Source organism: Sminthopsis crassicaudata, chromosome 2 (assembly GCF_048593235.1).
Source record: "Sminthopsis crassicaudata isolate SCR6 chromosome 2, ASM4859323v1, whole genome shotgun sequence".
NCBI classification, from domain to species: Eukaryota; Metazoa; Chordata; class Mammalia; order Dasyuromorphia; family Dasyuridae; genus Sminthopsis; species Sminthopsis crassicaudata.
In genome coordinates this window covers 464,141,707-464,163,243 of record NC_133618.1, presented here as the reverse complement: position 1 = coordinate 464,163,243, position 21,537 = coordinate 464,141,707, and the positions used below count along the sequence as shown (strand labels likewise).

The window sequence follows — 21,537 nt, the reverse complement described above, 5'->3', positions numbered from 1 at the left end:
AAGCTTTTCACAACCTAGTCCCCTACTATCTTTCCAGTCTACTTATACCTTATTTCTCACCAGGTACTCTTCAAACCAGTGATACTTAAACAAGACATTCTATCTTTCACTTGTGGGCATTTTCATGCCTAAGGGCTCTCCTTCCTCAACTCCCTCTACTACCTTCCCTGGTTTCCTTTAAATCTCAATTAAAGTCCCATCTCCTATAGGAATCCTTCATAATTCTAATGCCTTCCCTGTGCTAATTATTTCCTATTTATTTTACATGCAGCTTGTTTGCATATGTTTGTCTCCTTCACTACATGTGAGCTCCCTAAGGGTAGGAACTGCCTTTTGCTTTTTTTTTTTTTTGCAACCCCAAAACTTAGCACATAGTATGCATTTAGTAGCTAATTGAATGAGAGTTGTTTCTAGCATTAAATTATATGATCAATGATTGTTGCTTGAGGCTAATGGAAAATTATGACTTTCTTAGGTTTCAATACTCTAGGTCACAAAGGTTTTCAAGATATGGGCCCCCTAGTGGGAAGGTGATTTTCATAATAATATTATTTATCTTATTTATGATATTTTAATATACCCCAGCAGATTAGAGGGAAATAAATATGAGAATCCAGCTGTCTTCTATTAAGCCAGATATGTAAAAAAAATAAAATAAAAATAAAAATGCTATTCTAATTTTGTTTCAGAAAATATAGTTTTTTGCATTATTATTTATGCTAATACCTAATGGGTTTATTATTGCTACTTTGAAATGAATTACTTTTTAATTTTCTTTTAAATTCTAATACAATAAATATTGTATTTACTAATACAATACAATATAATACAATTCCTAAATAAATAAAAGGTCTTCCCGGTCCTCAAAAATGTTTAAGAGTGTTAAGGAGCTGAAATGTTTTAAGAAGCTCTTCATTAGCCCACGGATTGGCTAAAAACTACTCGCTCCAGAGTGACGAACACCGCCCCCTTCCCCTTAAACCTTTAGGATAGAACGCAGGCCCTGCCCCAACCTCGATCTGAAATGACAGGCCCCACCCCCAGCCCACTTAGTCTGCAGAGTTCAGAAGCCCCGCCCACGCCCCAGCCTCACTTTAGGGCGACAAGCTCCGCCCTTCACGCAAAGGTCAACTCGAACTCTTGGGGGGCCGGGAGTTGGGGGGGCCGAGGATTGGGAGCTTGAGAGTGATAATGTTTTGGACCTGTAAGCCTACTCCTTTCAGGGCTTGGACTCCTGCACGCACGCTTCTGTCTCTCAGGCTCCGCGGCGATCCCACCTGCCCAAAAGCGAAGCTGGGCCGAGGATCGGACTCACCGTGGCTTCCGCGGCCGGGGAAACAGGCTTCGAGCTGGTCGCACGTCATCAACGCAGGCCTGTGACGTCACGAAACGGCGCAAGTTGCGCAGGCGCATCGGTGGTGGCTGTGGCGGAGTCAAAGAGGGGAAGAAGGGAGGTCGGGGTCCGGGCCTGGCGGTTGGAGTCAGGTGGTGGAATCCCGAACCGTAGCCGCCTTAGCGGCGGGAGGAACCGAGGGATCAGGCCTGAATCCAGAGGGTGAGTTGAGGCCCGCCGGGGACTCCCCCGTTCAGTGTCAGCCGCCTTCTCTCCCTGTTCCTCTTGTAGCGACAGTTCCTCCTTGCTCCCTACCCCCATCTCCGCTCGCACCTCGCTCTCGGCTTCTCCCTTGTCCCCCGTGCTCCTCCGTGCCTCCTTCCCTTTCGCGCCCCTCCGCCTCTCCCCCTCCTCTTCAGGTCAGTTCTTCAAGCATTGGTTACATGCCCTTATAACTGCCCTTCGCTTCCCGTGCGGTTCCCAGCATGCTCCGAACGGGCCTGGGCCACTTTGTATCACTCTTGTGGTTGTTTAATCGGAACTGTCTCCTAGAAACGCCACAATTCTTCAGAGATTTCAATAAACCAGTTCAAGTCAGACATTTAATTACGCGCTGTGCGGCTGAAGTTGTGCAAAACTCCAGATAAAAAGACCAAACACATCCTCTTCCTTTGGGAAGCCCAGAGCTTGCCGAGGTGTGAAACTGACCTGTGTGTTCTCGGCCCCACCAAGAAGGCTACATACATAGGTAACGAAGGACATCTCCAGGAGTGAGACAAGGAGCAAGTCCATCTTTCCTCCTTTCAGTTGCAACAGTGACTGAATCTCACAAACACTCCACTTACACCCCCATGGCTTCCCGGCCATTTCTAGGGTCACGTGTAAAGATCTGGGTAGCATTTAAAGCTCTTCACAACCAGGTCTCTTCCAGCTTTGTGGACTTCATACAGCTTACTCCCGATCTTTTCCTTACTGACTGCCTGCTAGTCCTGGAACCCAGCATTCTGTCTCTCGTGTTGCACTTCGGCATTAGCTGCCCCCAGTTCCTTTACCTTATTGCAGACGTTTAATTAAGTCTGAGTGACTCAAAGGCTTCAAAGAGGTCCACCCAAAGCCCATTTTCTTCAGGAGGCCTTTCCAGGTCCCACGTCCCCTCCCCCATCTCTCATTGCTAAAGTTTTCTTTAAAGTTATTTTCCATCCACTCTCTACATATCTTGTATAGAGGTGTTTACATGTTATCTTCACCATTAGAATATAAACTATATACCATAAACAATCAGCAGGATGATTTCAGAGGCCTAGAGAGACTTATATGAACTGATGCTGAGTGAAATGAGCAGAACCAGGAGATCATTGTATACAACAAGATTATATGATGATCAATTCTGATGATCGTGGCTCTTTTTACCAGCAGGATGATCAGTTCCAATGCTCTTGTGAAGAAGAGAACCATCCCCTCTTTTCCTCCTCCAGAGAGGACCCTGGGGATTGAGTATGGATCACAATATTGTATTTTCACCTTTTTTTGTTGTAGTTTGCTTGTATTTTGTTTTCTTTCTCATTTTTTTTATCTGATTTCTCTTGTGTAGCATGATAATTGTAGAAATATGTATAGGAGAATTGCGCATATTTAACATATATTGGATTACTTGCTATATGGGGGGGAAGGGAGAGAAAAATTTTGGAACCCAAGGTTTGCAAGGGGGACTATTAAAAATTCTCTATGCATGTGTTCTGAAAATGAAAAGCTTTATATAAAAAAGAAAAAACCAAACATCTTTAGAAGCTTAAGAATGCTGACTAACTGGGGAAAAAAAAAATATATATATATATATATACATATGTATAAATTACACAAATTCAAGACCTGTTTTTGCCCTAGTGCCTGATAAATAGTAAACATTTAATAAATGCTTATTGATTGATTTTCCCTTCAAATGCTTCAGTACAGAGTGCTTCTCAACTAGAAGAAACTGCCCCAGATGTCTATACTACATATATTTTATATAACACTTGTTAAACTGAAATTAACATGTCCAGATCTTTGTGGTTTTCTTTTTATATTTTTTAAATTTTCAATAGCATTTTATTTTCCAAATACATGTAAAAAGTTTTCAGTATTCATTTTTTTATAAGACTTTGTGTTCCAAAATTTTCTCCCTCCCATACATATATACCTTTACCTGTGACAGAAAGTAATCTGATATGTGCAGCTCTTGTTAAAACATAGTTCCATATTTGTCATGTTGTGCAAGAAAATCCAGCTCAAAATGGAAAAAACCATGAGAAAGAAAAGAACAACAAAAAATGAAAATAGTATGCTTTGATCCCTTCAGTTTCCATAGTTCTCTTTCTGGATGTACTTGGATAGCCAAGTACATTGAAGTTATCCTAGATCACCAAATTGCTGAGAAGAGTCATGTCTATCACTGTCTATACTTTGTTACTCTTTATAGTAGTTCACAGTCCACATTGTGTTACTCTGTATAATGTTTACGAGCCATACTGTTACTCTGTATAGTGTTCTCTTGCTTCTACTCCTCTCAGCATCAATTCATATAAATCTTTCCAGGCTTTTTCAAAATTTAGAAATCAGTTGTTCATGAATTCTTATAGAACAGTAATATTCCATTATATTAATATATCATCACTTATTCAGCCATTTCCTAATTGATGGGCATCTACTCAATTTCCAGTTCCTTGCCACTTACATAAAGGGCTGCTACAAACATTTTTGCACATATGAGTCCTTTTCTCTCTTTTATGATCTCTTTGGGAGACAAGCCCCAGTAATGACATTGCTAGATCTAAGATGCATGGTTTTATAGCCCTTTGGGCATAGTTCCAAATTGCTCTCCAGAATGGTTGGATCACTTCACAACTCCACCAACAATGCATTGATGCCCCACTTTTCCCACATCCCCTTCAAACTTTATCATTATCCTTTCCTGTCATCTTAGCCAGTCTGAGAGGTATGTCTAGAGTTGCCTTAATTTGCATTTCTCTGATCAATAATGATTTAGAGCATTTTTTCATATGACTAGAAATGGCTTTCATTTCTTCATCTGAAAAATTTATGTTTACATCCTTTGACCATTTATCAATTGGGGAATGACTTGTATTCTTATAAATTTGAGTCAATTCTATATTTTAGAAACGAGGCCTTTATCGAAATGTTGGCTGTAAAAAAAATTTCCCAACTTTCTGCTTCCCCTCTGATCTTGGCTACATTGATTTTGTTTGTGCAAAACCTTTTTAATTTTATGTAATCAAAATGATTCATTTTGCATTTCATCATATTCTCTAGTTCTACTTTTGCCATAAATTCCACTCTTCTCCACAGATCTGGTAGGCAGACTATCCCCTGTTATCCTAATTTGCTTATAATATCGCCCTTTATGTCTTAATTATGAACACACTTCAACCTTATCTTATTTTGATATAGAGTGAAATGTTGGTCAGTGTCTAGTTTCTGCCATACTATTTTCTAATTTACCCAGCAGTTTTTTTCAAGTAGTGAGTTCTTATTCCGGAAGCTAGAGTGTTTAGATTTATCAAATATTAGATTACTATTATGATTGACTATTGTGTCTCTTGTACCTAACCTATTTCACTTATCCACTTCTTAGCCAGTACCAAATGGTTTTGATGACTGCCATTTGATTATATAATTTTAGGTCAAAGGGAACCTGCCTTTGCATTTTCTTTTTTCATTCTTTTTTTTTTTTTTTTCATTTTCCTTGATATTCTTCATCTCTTGTTCTTCTAGATGAATTTTTAAAAAAAAATTTTTTTAGCTCTATCAAGTAATTTTTTGTCAGTTTGATTGCTTTGACACTAAATAAGTAGATTAATTTAGGTAGAATTGTTATTTTTATTATATTAGCTCAGCCTACCTATAAGCACTTGATATTCTTCCATTTATTTCAATGTAACTATTTGTGTGAAAAGTGTTTTGTTAATTGTGTTCATATATAGTTCCTCTTTTTTTTGAGGCTGGGGTTAAGTGACTTGCCCAGGGTCACACAGCTAGGAAATATTAAGTGTCTGAGACTAGATTTGAACTCGGATCCTCCTGAATTCAAGGCTGGTGCTCTATCCACTGTGCCACCTAGCTGCCCCCAAATGCTTTTTCAATATCTCTTAAGATATCATGATTTGTTAAATTTTGTTGTTGATATGGTCATTATGCTGATAGTTTTCCTGATATTGAACCATCCCTGCTTTCCTAGTATAAATCCCATGTGGCCATAGTATATTATCTTGCCAATAAGTTATTTTAATCTCCTTGCAATATTTTATTTAAAAAATTTGTACCAATATTCATTAGGGAAATTGGTCTGTAATTTTCTTTCTCTATTTTGGCTCTTCCTACTTTATGTATTAGCACCATATTTGTGTCATAAAAAAGAGTTTGGCAGGATTCCTTCTTCACCTATTTTTCCAGATATTTTATCTAGTATAACAATTAATTGTACTTTACATGTTTGATACAATTCACTTGTAAATCCATCTGGTCCTGGAGATTTTTTCTTAGAGAGTTCATTGATGATCTTTTCAATTTCTTTTTCTAAAATGTGACTATTTAAGTATTTTGTTTCCTTTTTTTTGTTATTCTGGTTAATCTATATTTTTGTAAATATTCATCCATTTCACTTAGATTATCAGATTTGTTGGTATACAGTTAAATAAATAAGGTAAAATAACTCCTAATTATTGCTTTTCCTTTTCATTGGTTGTAAGTTTACCCTTTTCATTTTTGATACTTGTAATTTGGTTTTCTTCTTTCCTTTTTCTAACTAAATTAACCAAAGTTTTGTCTATTTTGTTGGTTTACTCTTAGTTTTATTTATTAGTTCAATAGTTTTCTTACTTTCAATTTGATCGATCTCTCACATTCAGAATTTCTAATTTAATATTTATTAGGGGATTTTTAATTTGTTGTTTTTCTAGCTTTTTTAGTTGCATAATTTCCCCTAACAACTGCTTTGGCAGCATTCTATAAGTTTTGGTATGTTGTCTCATTGTCATTCTCTTGGATGAAATTATTGATTGTTTCTATGATTTGATTTTTAACCCACTCATTCTTTTAGATTAAAGATTATTTAGTTTTCAATTAATCTTTGGTCCCTTTTTCCACGACATTTTATTATATGTAATTTTGTTGCATCATGATCTGAAAAGGATACATTAACTATTTATGCTTTTCTGAATTTGATAGTGAGGTTTTTTAAAGCCCTAAAACATGGTTAGTTTTATGTAGGTGCCATATACTACTGTTTTCTCTAAAGTCATACTTAGCTTTTCTATTCACCTCCTTAACTTCTTGTTTATTTTGTGGTTAAGTTTATCTAATTCTGAGAGAGAGAAAGGTTGAGATTCCCCACTAGTATAGGTTTATTTTTTTTTAAAAGATTTTTATTTTTCAAAACATGCATGGACAATTCTTCAACATTAACCTTTGCAAAACTTTGTGTTCCAGTTTTCCTCCCTTTTTCCCCCACACCCTCCCCTAGATGGCAAGTAGTCCAATAAATGTTGAACATGTTAGAAATATACATGTTAAATCCAATATATGCATACATATTTATACAATTATTGTGCTGCACAAGAAAAATCAAATCAAACCAGTAAAAAAAAGAGAGAGAGAGAGAAGCAAAATAAAATGCAAACAAACAACAACAAAAAGAGTGAAAATGCTATGTTATGAACCACATTCAGTTGCCACAGTCCTCTTTTCGGGTGTAGATGGCTCTCTTCATTACTGAACAATTGGAACTGATTTGAATCATCTCATTGTTGAAGAGAGTCATGTCCATCAGAATTTATCATTGTATAATCTTGTGGTTGCTGTGTCTGTTACAGTTTTACTGTCTATTTCTTCTTGCAGCTCATTTAACTTCTCTAAAAATTTGGATGTTGTACCACTTGGTACAAATATGTTTAGTATTGTATTTGTGGTACCCTTTAGCAAGATGAGGTTTCTTTCCTTATCTCTTCTTTTTTTTTATTTTTTTATTTTTTTCAATTTAGCTAAAACATAGTATGTTCTACTTCAGTCTTTTCCCTTTCCTCTGTATATATTTCTCTGCTTCAATTGTGTTTTTTATAAACAACATATTGTAAACATCTGACTTTTAATCAATGCTATCTGCATCAATTTTATGGGAGAGTTCATTCCATTTTTGTTCATAGTGAATATATGCATACTAACTCTATATTTCCTGCCATCTTATTTTCCCCATATTATACTTTCATCTCTCCTTTCACCCTTTCCCTTTTTCACCAGTATTTTGCTTCTGATCCCCATCTCCCTATCAATCTGCCTTCCTTTTCTTTTCCCCAATCTCCAATGAAATTAACAAGGCTTATTCACCTCCCTTCTTTCCTTCTACTGTCTTTTGTGCCTCTTCATGTAATTCACCCCACTTTACCTCTGTCCTTTCCATTTTTCCCAGTACAATCCTTTTTCCACCCCTAATTTCTTTTTTATATCATCACATTAAAGTTAATTTACATCTACACCCTCAATCTTTGTATACCCTTTCTCAGGTCTTCCTGACTCCAGGCCCAGTGCTCTATCAACTGAGCCACCCAACTGCCTCCATAAGTTCTATTGACATTCTGCCTATTCATCCTCAGCATTTCATATAGAGTTTCTTTGCCACAGCTATCAAAGGAGCTGTCCCTAGGTATTGGTGCTGAGGTTAAGGTAGCTGAAATTTGTGATTTGAATGGGAACATCAAGAAGTCATATGGTCTTACCTCCTCATTCTGAAAGCAATATGTTATAGTAAAAAGAGAACTGATATGGAGTCAGAGGGCCTGGATTCAAATCCAATTCTAAAATCATGTGACTTTAAGCTAATCACTTCTTTACTCTGAACTTATATTGCCACCTCTTTTAAAAGAAGGAGTTGGACTGAGTGATTGCTAAGATCCCTTCAAGGAAAAGATTAATGAACCTCTGATCTTTAAAACTCTTTCCAGGACTAAATCCTTTATGCCTATGAGAGTAATATTAGAGGGACTTACTAAAGTATCAGGAAGAAAAAAGTCTATATTGTGATTTTTCTTCTTTCTCTCCTTCATCTCTAAAGAGTCTGTATTGTGATTTCTCCTCTACTTACCCCCACCCTCTCAAAAAAAAATGTATGTATATATATATATATATATATATATATATATATATAATCTTAGTTCTTGGCTGAATATCTCTCCTTGTTTTATCTGAAATTCCACAGAGATTGATGGAGGCAGAAACCAAAACTCTTCCCCTGGAAAATGCATCTATCCTTTCAGAGGGTTCCCTACAAGAAGGGCATCGGCTATGGATTGGAAACCTGGACCCCAAGATCACAGAGTAAGTTTAATTGACTTTCTTTCAACAATTATAAATGGTTAAGTTAATGTAAGGAAGGAGGATTGATTCAGTGTGAGTTTTGAGCCTGCTATGTGCAGAACACACTGTTAGGCAATGGGAGATCACAAAGATAAATAAGTCAGCTTCTGTCCTCAGGGAGTTTGCACCTAATTGGGGAAATGAAATGTGGATATACATTAATAGATATTACATATCTGGGCCTCAGCTTCCTTATTTATAAAATGAGGGAGTTGGATTAGGTCACCTATAAGATTTCTTCCAGCTCTAAATTGTTGATTCTTTGAAAACAACACATATTCAAATCTGGTTAAGTGCATAATCAGAGTATAAAATGCTAGATCTGATAAAAGAAAAATCCTTTCTAACTGGTAGAGTTGGAAAAATTTCCTAAAAGATATGGCATTTGCTCTGCTCTTTGAAATATAAATAAAATGTACAATTGGAATAGGGGAGGGGAACTGGAGAAGGAGGAAATGTACAATTTGACATAGAGAATAGCATGGGTAAAGGTGCAGAGGCAGAAACATTGATGAATTTTTTTAAAAGAATTTTAAGCATTTTGGTTTTTTGAGGGTATGTCTTCTCCCATCTCTAACTTTCAACTGCTTTGGAGATTTAATATGCATTTGGCACATTTATTAATCCTGTCTCTTTGTGTAAATTTGAAGTTTTCAGTGGCAATCCAGCAGGATAAGAATCCTTAAAACTATAGGTTCGTTATGATTTAAAGTGGAAATAAACCTTAGAGGTCATTTAGTCCAAACTTTTCATTTTACAGATGAGGAAACTGAGGCCTAAAGAGATGAAGTGGCTTGTCCCAGGTCACAACTAGTAAGTAGCAGAGTCAAAATTCACAACCAGGTTTTCTGATACCAAATAAAATGTTCTTTCCATACCATACAATGCACCCCTTCTGGCACTCTGTGGCAAATTGCTACTTTTTTGAAAAATCTTTACTTCAAAGGTCTTTGACACCAGTAAACTTCAAAAATTAACACATCTTTTCTCTCCTGTATCCTATTCTTCCCACCTTTGATGCCCTCATTCTCTTCTAGAATTTAAATATATTACAGATCTTTTATATGGTTTGGATTGGGAGATATAACTTCAAATGGTATAAATGTGATCCAGTTTATGTTACTGAACTTTTTAAAAATTTTATATTACTCCTGCTAAATATTTTCTCCCCAATTCTGCTACTCAGACCCATTGTTTTTCATATTTATCACTCAGTAGTTAAGGTGAACTATTTTTGCTAGAAATCATTTCCAGAAGGAGCACAAGTACTCCTATCCAATGGGAAAGGATCTCATTACACTAATTCATAAGTGTTCTGCTCAATACAGATTATTAAAAAGTTAAAGTTGGAGAAACCATGGAGTCCAATGCCCTTGTTTTACCAATAGGAAAACTGAGACCCAGAGATAAGGAACAACTTGCTCATAGACACACAGGGTATTGTAGCTAAGCTATAAGTGAAACCCAGTTCTCCTGACTCCCAAACCAATGAATATTTTTTCCAGTGTACCATATAAAAGAAAACATTCTGGGGAGATAAGAAGGGGACTTTTTTCCCCTCAAGGTACTCTTAATTATCATCATAGATAATGGTCTGAGTTGGGTAGCTCCTTTAATGGAGTTTAGACCACACTCTCTGAGCCAGAAATGGCTCCCACTTGAAAAGAATCTTACAAGAAATTGGGAAGAGGGGGAAAATGAAATAGAAAAGAGCCATACTGCAATTGGGGTTTGGGACAGCAAAAAAAAAAGGTACAAATGACTGGGAAGTGATTGTATATAGGTCAGAATTGTTGCAGAATTTTTCAGCTGCTAGACACCTCAGCAGCCATCTAGTCCAACCCTTGGTAAAAAAAGAATACACTGCAACACGTGCAATAAATGTTTATGATCAGGACCTTCCTTGAAGTCCTCCAGTTAGGGGAAACAACCACTTCCAGAGGCAGTCCATTCAATTTTTGGATAAATTTGCATAACTAACTTTTGAAGTTGTTGTTTTTTTATATAAACTTAAATTTTATCAGTATATACAAAGCACATACAAAATAACTGGTTGGAGAAGGCATGAGGAACTGAAGGAATCAGAAAAAACCTACATAAGGAAACCCAGGTTTCCAAGAGTTGGAGGAAGGGAGGAAGGACATTCAAGGCATAGGACTCTGAAGGAGTTGGGGAGTGGGGATGGGAAAGGGAGTGCAATAAGAGATGAGAAACAGTCAGAAAGCTAGTTTGACAACACCGTAGTGGGTAGAGTGGAGTAATGTTATGAGGCTGAAAAAAGAACACAGCCAGATTATGAAGGGCTTTATAGTTTATTCTCAATTTAAAAAAGAAACAATGGGAGGACTTATAAGAAGGTGATATGGTCAGACCTGCACTTCTAGAAATTACTTTGGCAACTGTATGAAAGATAGATTAGAGTAGGGAAAGATTTGAAGCAAGGAGATAAATTAGAAAGTTATTGAACTAGTTCAAGAAAGAAAAGGACCTGGATTACGGTAGTGGCAGTTGGGGGGGGGGGGCGGAGACAGGTTGTGGAGATAGAAATTAGATTTGGAAATTAGTTGGATGGTTGAGATGAGAGAAAGTGAAGAGTCAAGGATAACACAGAGACTAAATTGCAAATGCATGATGCTATTGATAGGAATAGGGAAATTCAAAGGAGGAATGGGTTAAGGAGGAAAAACAAGAAGTTCTATTTGGGGACATTTTGTTTGTAAACATATAAGAAGGAACTAGTTGAAAGGAAAAAAATTAAATAAGAATGGGTATGGCAATGGGGCCAGTCAGAAAAAGAACTAGAGGAGATAAGATCAAAAGTAAGGATAAAAGGGTTGGCATTGGCTAGGAGAATGGCCACTTTTTCATTAGAAACTGGAATACAGGAAGAAAGAGTGATAAGTGTTAGATCAGCAAGTATTTATTGCTGGTGCTTTGCTAAGTCTGAGGATAAGAAAAAAGGCAAAAACAGCCTTTGCTCTCAGGAACTTCACAGCCTAATTCCAAGTGGTTGTAAGATGGGGAGAAAAGAAAGATCATGTTAAATGGCCTCGATTTTTTGATGAAGTATGAGTTCAGGTCTTCAGATGAAAGGATGGAGTTAAGAATTATAGTGAAAGGCTTGAGGAGAGAAGTTTAGAAAAGTTGCTTTGGTGGGTGGAATGAGAATCAACTAGTGAGGGATAAATAAATTGTCTTGTTGCAGGGAGAACCCAGTTGAGATTAGATAACATAAATTTTAGGTTAATATCTGTTATAGGATTTCATAAGTCAGATGAAGAAACCGTGTTCCCTATTAATGATGCAGTGGGGGTAAGGAGTACAGGTATGTAGTAACAAGAGAATGTAGCTAGTACTTACTAAGCACCCATGTGCTATGCATTGGGGATACAAAGACAAAAATGAGGTAGTCTCTGACTTTAATCTCTAAGAAGATTACAATCTACTGGTGAAATACAACATGATCCTGATTGAGCAATGGGCCTGGGAAAAGCCTTTTGAAGGGGATAGATAGCATTTGAGCTGAGCTTTGAAGGAATGTAGATTCAATTCAGTTCAAAGATTCAAACTCCAGTGTTTTTACCATTACACCATGCTGCCTTTCTAATTTTATTTCTTAGGACTTGTCCCTTTCAAAATGGATCAATCTAAGTTAGTAGTTATCACCACTATGAAGGCCATGGTAATTTCAGTGTCCATTGCTCTTGTGGCTTCTTAACTTCATTTATCAAAACCCTGACATAGAATGCAGATATAACATGATATTATTGTAGGAAGCAAACTAAATATGTAGTCAGATTCTCTAAATTTTAATTCAACCTCTCACCTTGGTCACATTCTTGCCTCATTCTGCTCATCTGTAACAAGGAAGCTAGACTAGGTGATATTTAAGATTTCTTACAGTCCTAAATCCTCTTATCTGATTATTCCATTTCTGTTGCTATTCTTCTTATACTTTATTGACTTAACCTACTTGGTTAATGTAATATTCAATCACAATTTTGTTAGGTGTAACACATCTGATTAATGACTGCCCATGAGAAGAACTCTTTCCAACATACCCAATGCTTCTCTCATTCCCTACTCTGCATATTTGAATGGAAATCTGAAGGGTAGAAACAGTGCCTAATGTAGTTCCATGCAATAATATGGTTGTTCTAAAGGTGTCCTGATATCCAAAAGGAAAAGTCCATTGAGGTGTTTCCCATTTCATATGAGTAAAAAGTTGAGTCATTGAATGTCCTTATCCATTAAAACATCTACCATCAATGATGCAGATTTCCTACTTCCCACCTTTGTACTTTAGTTTCCTTTCTTCCAATTGACAATATTATTTAGTAATCTGCATAATTTAGGGCCTGATTGGCCTAGTTAATGGATTCATTCTCAAATTTTTCCTTTTTAAGCCTCTTACTGGATTTTGCCCTATGTGAAGTTTTCCCTTGTAACCTATAAGTCACTGACTGATTCCTGCTGTATTCTCCTTCCACATCTCCTTATCTTGATACCCTACTCATATCCTTGCTCTTTTCCACACCTCTTCCTCCTTTTTCACATGAATCATGACAGATGCCTCTTCATATTGAGCCTTGGCTCCCTGCCTGTCATTAATATGCATGAATAATTTGTCAACATTAACCCTTGTAAAACCTTGTGCTCCAATTTCTCCCCACCACCCTTCCCCCAGATGATAAGTAATCCAATGTGTGTTAAACGTGATAAAAGTATATGTTAAATCCAATATATGCATTCATATTTATGCAATTATCTTACTGCACAAGAAAAATCAAATCAAAAAGAAAAAAAAATGAGAATGAAAATAAAATGCAAGCAAACTGTTATTTTCACAAAGAGAGTTAAAATGCTATGTTGTGATTTACACTCAATTCCCATAGTCCTCTCTCTGGGTGCAGATGGCTCTCTTCATCATAACATCATTGGAACTGGCCTCAATCAACTCATTGTTGAAAAGAGCCATGTCCATTAGAATTGATCATCACGTAATCTTGTTGTTGCCGTGTACAGTGATCTCCTGGTTCTTCTCATTTCACTTGGCATTAGTTCATGTAACTCTCTCCAGGCCTTTTTGAAATCTTACTGCTGTTTGTTTCTTATAGAACAATAATATTCCACACCTTTCATATACCATAATTTATAATTTCTGACTGAAACTCCAAAACCCAAATCATATAAAAAAGAGAGTCTAGTTGTTTTGCTAAGCCCCAGGGTTCAAAACTGTGAACAGTATGCAGAGAAATTACTGTGACAATAGATTTGGGTTCAGAGAGCACATTAATAATCAGATCTGCTTGAAATTGGAGTGTACTTCCACATGAAATTATGATCATTGTTTCCCTGGAAGCTTTCATGTAATGATTGAATGAACACTTAGAGGATGTGGTAGAACAGTGGTGTCAGACCCATATAGATACAGTTCCCTGCAGCCTACGTATTGACTTAGAAAATCACAGATTAACATCAGGGCAGTATTGTATTTTTATTTATTTTGTTAAACATTCCTAATTATATTTTAATCTGCTTTTTGGGCATACCAGGGATTTTTGAGGGCTCCAAGTTTAACACCTCTCTTGTAGAGGACTTTTATCCTTCAGTTTTGAGTAAGACTGAATGATCTTAGAGGTCACTTTTAAACTATAACTCTTTGAAATGCCACCTTCTCTCTGAAGCCTTCTTTGATGCCTAATATCAAAAATTGTCTTCCACCCATCTCAGGGACCTCCTAATCTATAAAATGATAAGGTTAACCTCTGTTTCTAAAATCTAACTCTAAATCTGTATCCTAGGATCTCTTCCTTGCCTATCAAATCATTTCTTGTTAACAACTGGGTTTGACAGTGTAGCAAATATTCTATACCCTTAGTCCTTCAAATGTCCAATAAAATAGGAAGGAGGATACAGTTTCTGAACTTCAACTTCCCCCAAACTTTGTCATCATTTGCACATTTAGATATATTTTCTTATGTGTCTGTGTCTTTATGTATATAAGAGTTCCCAAAAGATTTTTTAGTGAGTTGAAATTTTATTTCAAAGCTTTAGGAAATTAAAGAATTTGAAGCCATTGTAATATATGAGGAAACTGAAGCCCAGTGAAGTTTATTCAAATCCAGATATTCTGACTTAAGAGAACCCAAGTTGTTCTCTTATTCCACACATTATCTCTATTTTATGTGAGGAAAATGTGGTTAAGTGAGGTTGTATCTTGCCCGGGTTACTAGACAGAATGTGGTGGATTTGAACTCAGAAATCCTCATTCTATGTTCTAGCAAGCTTTTTGGTCCCACATACTGAGGTGAAGTCTATGGGAAATATAATAAATATAAATATAAAACAATCCCTTTCTAATAGGAAAGAGAATAAGATATATTTGTGAATAGATATAAGACAAATTAGAATGTAAATGGAATAAAAAGTGCTATGAAATCAATCACATGAGGGAAAAATCATCTTCCATTTTAAGAAGTCAAGAAAAACTTTATGGAGGTGTTGTTTGAGTTAGGACTTCAGAGAATAGTAAAATGTCAGTAAGCATTGATAGAGGATTCAAGGAGAAGTTATTGAGGGGAACAGAGGCATCGAGACCCAAAAATATCTGGGGTCAACAAGGAATCCAGTTTGGTTGAATCAAAGAGATGTGATAATTTGTGTGGGCTAATAAGACTGTAGCCAGGTTGTACAATATCACAAAAACTTCTGATCTAATCTCACAATTTTACATTGAGAAAGTGCCAATAGAAGTGCAGATGGATGCGACCACAGGATGAGAGAGTCTTTCTCTAAGAGAGTGTTGTAGGGCTATCTTCCACTATAATTCTAGAGTTAAATACTCTGATGACCACAGTTCATTAAATAGAGCCAGTTTCTGATGACTAATGAGCTCTTACACTCTCCTCCTTCCCTTCCCCCCTCCCTACTTTAGCAGATAGAAGTGCTTGCAGATGTGAGAATAAGCCTCTTCATGCTTTGTCCACTATCAGGGTTTGCAGTCCCCATCTCCAGGAAGCCAAATGGTAAACAGTTAATTCCTTTTGTTTCAGTGTTCTGATAATTTTGAGAAATAATCAAACAAGAGAAAGGTCCTGGAGCAGTTGAAAGACATAGACCTCACAGATGTTCCTGAACTCTTAAGGTCTTAATCCTTGGGCAAAATGTGTTTGTTACAGCTTTTCAAAGAATAATCTTTTGGCATGTTTCTTTCTGATTAGAATAAAATTCATTTCCTAGGAAATGCCCATCACTTTATCTTCCTGCTACTAAGCAGAACAGCTAAAGAAAAGATGACCCACCTATAGTAGCCTTTGGGTCAGTTAACAAATGTACCAAAAAAAAAGAATCTGATTTGATCTGACATTGGATCACTGCTGGCACAAAGTAAGAGTTACTGGACAGGCAATAGTTTGAATGGTGTCATGTGTAGACCGTAGCTGAAAGCCAAGGCATTTTGGAAGCTTTTATAGCTCATCTGTGAAATCTACAAGCTCCACTATAGATTGCCTTTACAAAAGAAAAAAATGAGCAAAACCACCACTTATATTTATTGTGTATAATAACCCTTTCCTTTCTCATAGGAATTTAGCTATCACTAGCAGGTAGTAATCTCAGGAGAACTGAGAAAAGGGGGGTTAACGGTTATGTTGCCTTTCTTGAGCACTCTGGATGGATTAATACTAGTTCAATTCAGCAAAATGTTTTCAAGTGCCTACTGTGTACAGTCACCATAAGGCTCTTACCAGCAAAGACAAAATGGATATACTCCCCCCAGGAGTTTGTAATCTACTTGCAGGTTGAAGAAAACAAATAAATAAAACATAAAATCAAGTATAATGGGGGAAAGAGATCCAAAGAAAATTATGCTCTAGGGAAAAATTAAAAAGAGAAAAAATTCATTTATAGCCTGTTAGATCAAATGAAGGCTTCATAGAGGAGGAAGCACCTGAGCTAAATGTTAAAGGAAGAAAAGAGTCCCCAAAGTTTGAGGTGACAAGGTATGGCATGCCAGGAATAGACTCTGTGGCCTGTGTGAATGCTGAATTATAGAATAATGTGAAAAGAAATACTGCACTCAACTCAAGGTAGCTTGGAGCAGCAGTTACTTGGAGCCTGAAATCCAGTACTAGTAGGTCTGTGTTATATCTCCTTGCCCCCTGGGAACTCAGGAAAATGTGCTGTTCATGTCCATCAGTATCAGATTATGCAAAGGACAATTCCATTTTGTATCTTCCACCCTTCCCAAAGGAATCCTTACTTAAAATCCCTTTCTTGATGAGTTTTTGCCTAGAAAAAACCATGAACATAAATGAGGCTATGACAACATTACTAGCTCCCTATGGGGTAGAATTCCCAGTAATAACAGATTTAGCATGTGGTCTGATACCTTTTTAGTATCCCAGGGACAGCATTGTTTAGAGAGAGCCTTGACTCTCGGTTTGAATAGTGTGGAGGGTGCCAGGAGGAAGACCAGCGGAAAAGGAAATGGGAGAGCTGTTGGTTTGTCTCACCCTCGACATCAGATGACAGGAAGTGGAAATTGAGCTTGGCCGAGGCAACCTGTTGAGGCCACATCTGTTTGAATAACTTAAAAAGCTCTATAGAAACCAAACAGTTCTTGGAGTAAGTAGTCCAGAGAGAGGGGTGAGGGGCAGGAGAGGCAAGCAAGAGCTTGGGGGTGAACACCCTTGTCTGGATTAAATTTCTTCTTTGGCTCTCCATGATCTCAGCTCTTCAACAGCTCGTGTATCTGGCTAATTATTCAGGGATGATTCAAAGGCACTGGCACTGTTCCCCAGCTCTGCACCAGGCCAGCCACTCAGTTTGGGACTCACCATTGTCCTGGTGTTCATTCACATCAGGGAATAACTCTCAAACCATTATGGAAATGCTACTGGTGGTGGTTAGACCATTAAAAGAGCCCTTATCTGATGGGAAAAGCTTTCTAGGGGGTTGTGGGTAGATGGGGGAGGAGAGGGGGAGGGGCGGGTAGGAGCAAAGTTGTTTTGTTTTGTTTTGTTCTTGGTGGTATTGTAGTTATTTACAAATATCACTCTGATGCCAAGAAATTAAAAATAAATAAATCGACACTATTTTTGAGTCCTTGTCCAAAAGGAAAACAAATGGAGCTTGCAGGCCAAACAGCTGTTTGTTGCGGGTGGGGGAGGGGTTGTTTTTTATGTTAGAACTACAATAATTTTAGTCATGATTCCAAGTAGAGGCAAACAACTTCGTTTGCCAAACAAAATAGGACATCGTTGGACAGGGTGGAATGCTAAGAGTCAGAAGGGTGTGGTAGAGCTGGATTTAAGCATCAGAAGTTATGGGTTCAAGTTCAGGCTCCATAACTTAGTAGAAGCCACCTCTCTGAGTCTCAGTTTCCTTCTGAGTAAAATGAGAATAATACTTGAACTAGAATTACAAAATATTAGAAAAAACAGAAGATTTTATAGTCAGTACTTTATTTTAATAGAGGAAGACCAGAAAGGGAGGGACTAGAAATCATTTTGTATGACCTCCTCATTTTGCAGATGAGAAATTAAATGTGGAAAGGGAAAGTCATTTGCTAGCTTACAGTCATACACATAGTAACATCCAGGAACTTAGCCCATATACTCTTCCTCTAAATCCAGTGTTCTTTTTCCCACATTCTAGTAAATCCCTTCCCCAAGCTATCTTGTATTTATTTTATATCATTATCTTCTTTGTGTAAACTGTCTCTCTACATTAGAATGACAACTTCTTGAGGCCTGAAATTTCTGTCTTTGTATCTCCAAACTGTGCACAGTAGCTGGTATACAATAGATGTTTAGTCAGTGCCTTTCCGTGAGGATATGAGACTCAGAAAACAAAAGTAATTTCCCCTAAATCACACATACAGGAGGCAGGCAGAGTCAGCATTTGAACCTAGGTATTCTGATTCCCAAGTGTAGGCTACTTAGTTTCCCCACACCTTCCTTAATAGATTTGTCATGAAAAAAACATTACAGAAACATAAATTGTTAGAATTGAGTATCTGTGAAGCAAATGATTTTCCTCTCAACCCCTTTGGCCTTTTCCAATTTCATAATAAGTAGCTAACCAAATGTGGCATGTTCTTTGCATGTTGTCCCTGACTATTATTGTTCTTTTAACAGGTACCACCTCCTCAAACTTCTTCAGAAATTTGGCAAAGTAAAGCAGTTTGACTTTCTTTTCCACAAATCTGGTGCTTTGGAAGGACAGCCCCGAGGGTACTGTTTTGTCAACTTTGAAACCAAACAGGTACCTGTGCTGTCTCTCCAGTGCAGTTTTGAAACTAATTTATTGACTTCTACCGAGACATATTTTTAGGTACAAAGTTTAGGCTCTTGACTTGTTTTCCAATTGGGCTATTGAATAAAAGAGAGTGTTAGTATTTAGCATAAAAATGACTTTTCCAATGTTCAAGCAGTTTGCTCGTGTTTTCAGGGTCTGGCCAGCAAAGCCAGTTTTGCTTTTGGGCCTTGAGGTATTAGAACTCTATGGGAAGGGTCATCCATAAATTTTATTTTATTATGATTGGTTTATACATTCCTTACCTCCAAATCTTCTAGAAACATATACAAATATGAGTATGTGGAGAGCAACAAACAATCTTAATTTTAGCCAGGATGCTTTTTTTCTCTTATGTTAAATCATCATTCCTTTGAAAGGGCTAGCTTTGATCATGAAATTTACAAATAGAAACTCTATACAATATAGTATTGCTGCACAAGGGACTTTGCTTAATAATTTTTTGAGTGAACTGAACTTTTAAAAATTATCTCTTAGCAGATGTTCCTAAAAAGAGTGTACTCTAGGTCTTTTCTTGATTTTTCCCAGATATTAGAATGTGATGGGTACTTTCTTTGATTCAGAATCACTGAAAATGGCTACTATTTTATCAAGGAAGCTGGAGAGAGCACTGTCTCACTGTTCAGAGGACGTACTGCATGACTTATTGATAGTATGGTATAGTGGAAAGAGTTCTGACCTGGAAATCTGAAAACCAGGTAAGATCTCAAGACTGTGGGCAAGTCATCATCCCTTTCTCAGGAGTGTTTCACCTTTGTAAAATGAAGGCTAGATCTCCAGAGATGTTCCAATTGCACATTCTGTGATTCATAACTTTAGTCACATGACCTGGATCATGGCCCTTCTTCTCCTTGTCCCTCAGTTTCCTCAGCTATAAAATAAAGGTAATACCTATTTTTGACTACTTTTTACTACTACTTAGAGCCATAAAATGAAATAGTGAATAGGGAACTACTTACATATCAGTGATAATTGAAAGCATTATTTGTATCTTTATTTTCAAAACAGTATGCCTCTACTACCTCTCAAAGATCTTGCACACAATAGTATAAGAAATGGGCAAAGTACTGTGACCATTCACATTATGAATTAGAAATGGTTCTCCATCTAGTTATGTGTGCAATATAATCAGGTATAATAGAGTAGTGTTAGCCAACTCCAAATGGTAGAGGTTACTTCATATACTGGAAGGCAGAACTTGGGCATAAACAGAAAAACTCTTCTGATGCTCTATCACAATCTCTCTTAGTAGTTTCCCTTCACTCAATGGCTTTTTCATCCCCAGTACATACATGAAATAGACATTTGGCTGATTGCCCTTTAGATCTTAACTTGGTCAACACAGACTGGGCAAGGATGTTTGGTAGCGCAGGAACATAGGGCCAGGTTTCCTGGGGGTGACCTAGGCCAGCTAATATTCAGGTTCAGGAATTCCTTTCAACTTTTTTGCTCCTTGAAAAGGAAGGGTGTTTTCATTAGTTGAAAGTATTTGTTTCAGAAAACCAGGTGCAAAGATTGACTCACACAGCTACCTTCTTGCTTAGTCTCCTTGACTGACTCCTGCTTTTTCCTGCCCAGTGTTTCCTTGACTCCCACAGCATCTGAAAGCAAGGCTGCACTGAATACAAAGTATGGGTCCAGCTCCATGAGAGTTCCTTGCCCCCCTGAGGGGCCTTTAGTCTGTGAAGGTCCTCATGATAAAAATGTACAGCAAGGCCACTTTTTGTTTTTGTTTTTTTGATGCAGTCTTGAAGCCTAGATCTTCAATGCTGAAAGGATCCTTAGAATGTAGAATATTACTGCTTAAAAGAATTTTAGAAACTTAATTCTATTCCTTCATTTTACAGATGGGGAAACTGAAACCTGAGGGGGAAGAGGGGAGGGAGGGGAAAGGGATGACTTGCCTTTGGTCACAAAGGAAGTTAGCAGCAGAGTCTGGACTAGAACCCAGGTTCCCTGAATCCCAGCTCAGTATTCTCTCCACTGTATCACTTTCCCATTGGTTAGTTGCTTGTTAAAAGCATAGCTCCCCAAATTGAAATCACCCTGTAATAACAGATCTAACCCACCCTATATTTACTTTGTTTACTAACATGGGTCTTTTTCCTGTGTAGGAAGCAGAGCAAGCAATCCAGTGTCTCAATGGCAAGCTGGCCCTATCTAAGAAGCTGGTGGTACGGTGGGCACATGCCCAAGTCAAGGTGAATCCCAATCAATAGAAACATAAAAATAAAAGCATCTTAGATGTAAGAGGCTGAAAACACTGGTCATGTACTTTGAGAGCAGCAGATTTTGCCATGCAAGACTAACCAGTTGTTGTTGCAGATAAAGAAAATGTCCAAGCATTCATTCTTTTTTAGGAATGACTCTAGTTTCCATGATTAATTTTTTCCTTAAGCTGTTATCCTCGATATTAGAATGTAAGCTCTTGAAGAGTGAGGACTATCTTTCTCTCTGCTTATATTTATATTTCCAGTGCT

At 37.3% G+C, this 21,537-nt stretch overlaps 2 protein-coding genes across 3 annotated transcripts in view; one reads left to right on the top strand and one right to left on the bottom strand.

Annotated features, from left to right (window-relative positions):
* The window catches only part of MRRF (mitochondrial ribosome recycling factor), a 52,562-nt gene extending 51,137 nt beyond the window's left edge, over positions 1-1,425 (bottom strand). The window contains exon 1 of one of the 2 annotated variants that reach the window (XM_074292987.1): positions 1,316-1,425. The gene's annotated coding sequence lies outside the window, so the exon portion shown is untranslated. Of the gene's footprint in view, positions 1-1,202 lie in introns of both variants that reach the window. The other variant, XM_074292989.1, reaches the window with a different exon arrangement.
* Positions 1,373-21,537, top strand: part of RBM18 (RNA binding motif protein 18) — a 31,782-nt gene continuing 11,617 nt past the window's right edge. The window contains exons 1-4 of the mRNA XM_074292990.1: positions 1,373-1,555; positions 8,580-8,698; positions 18,880-19,006; positions 21,172-21,258. Coding sequence (XP_074149091.1) covers positions 8,586-8,698; positions 18,880-19,006; positions 21,172-21,258 — 327 coding nt within the window. The 5' untranslated portion in view covers positions 1,373-1,555; positions 8,580-8,585. The remainder of the gene's footprint in view (positions 1,556-8,579; positions 8,699-18,879; positions 19,007-21,171; positions 21,259-21,537) is intronic.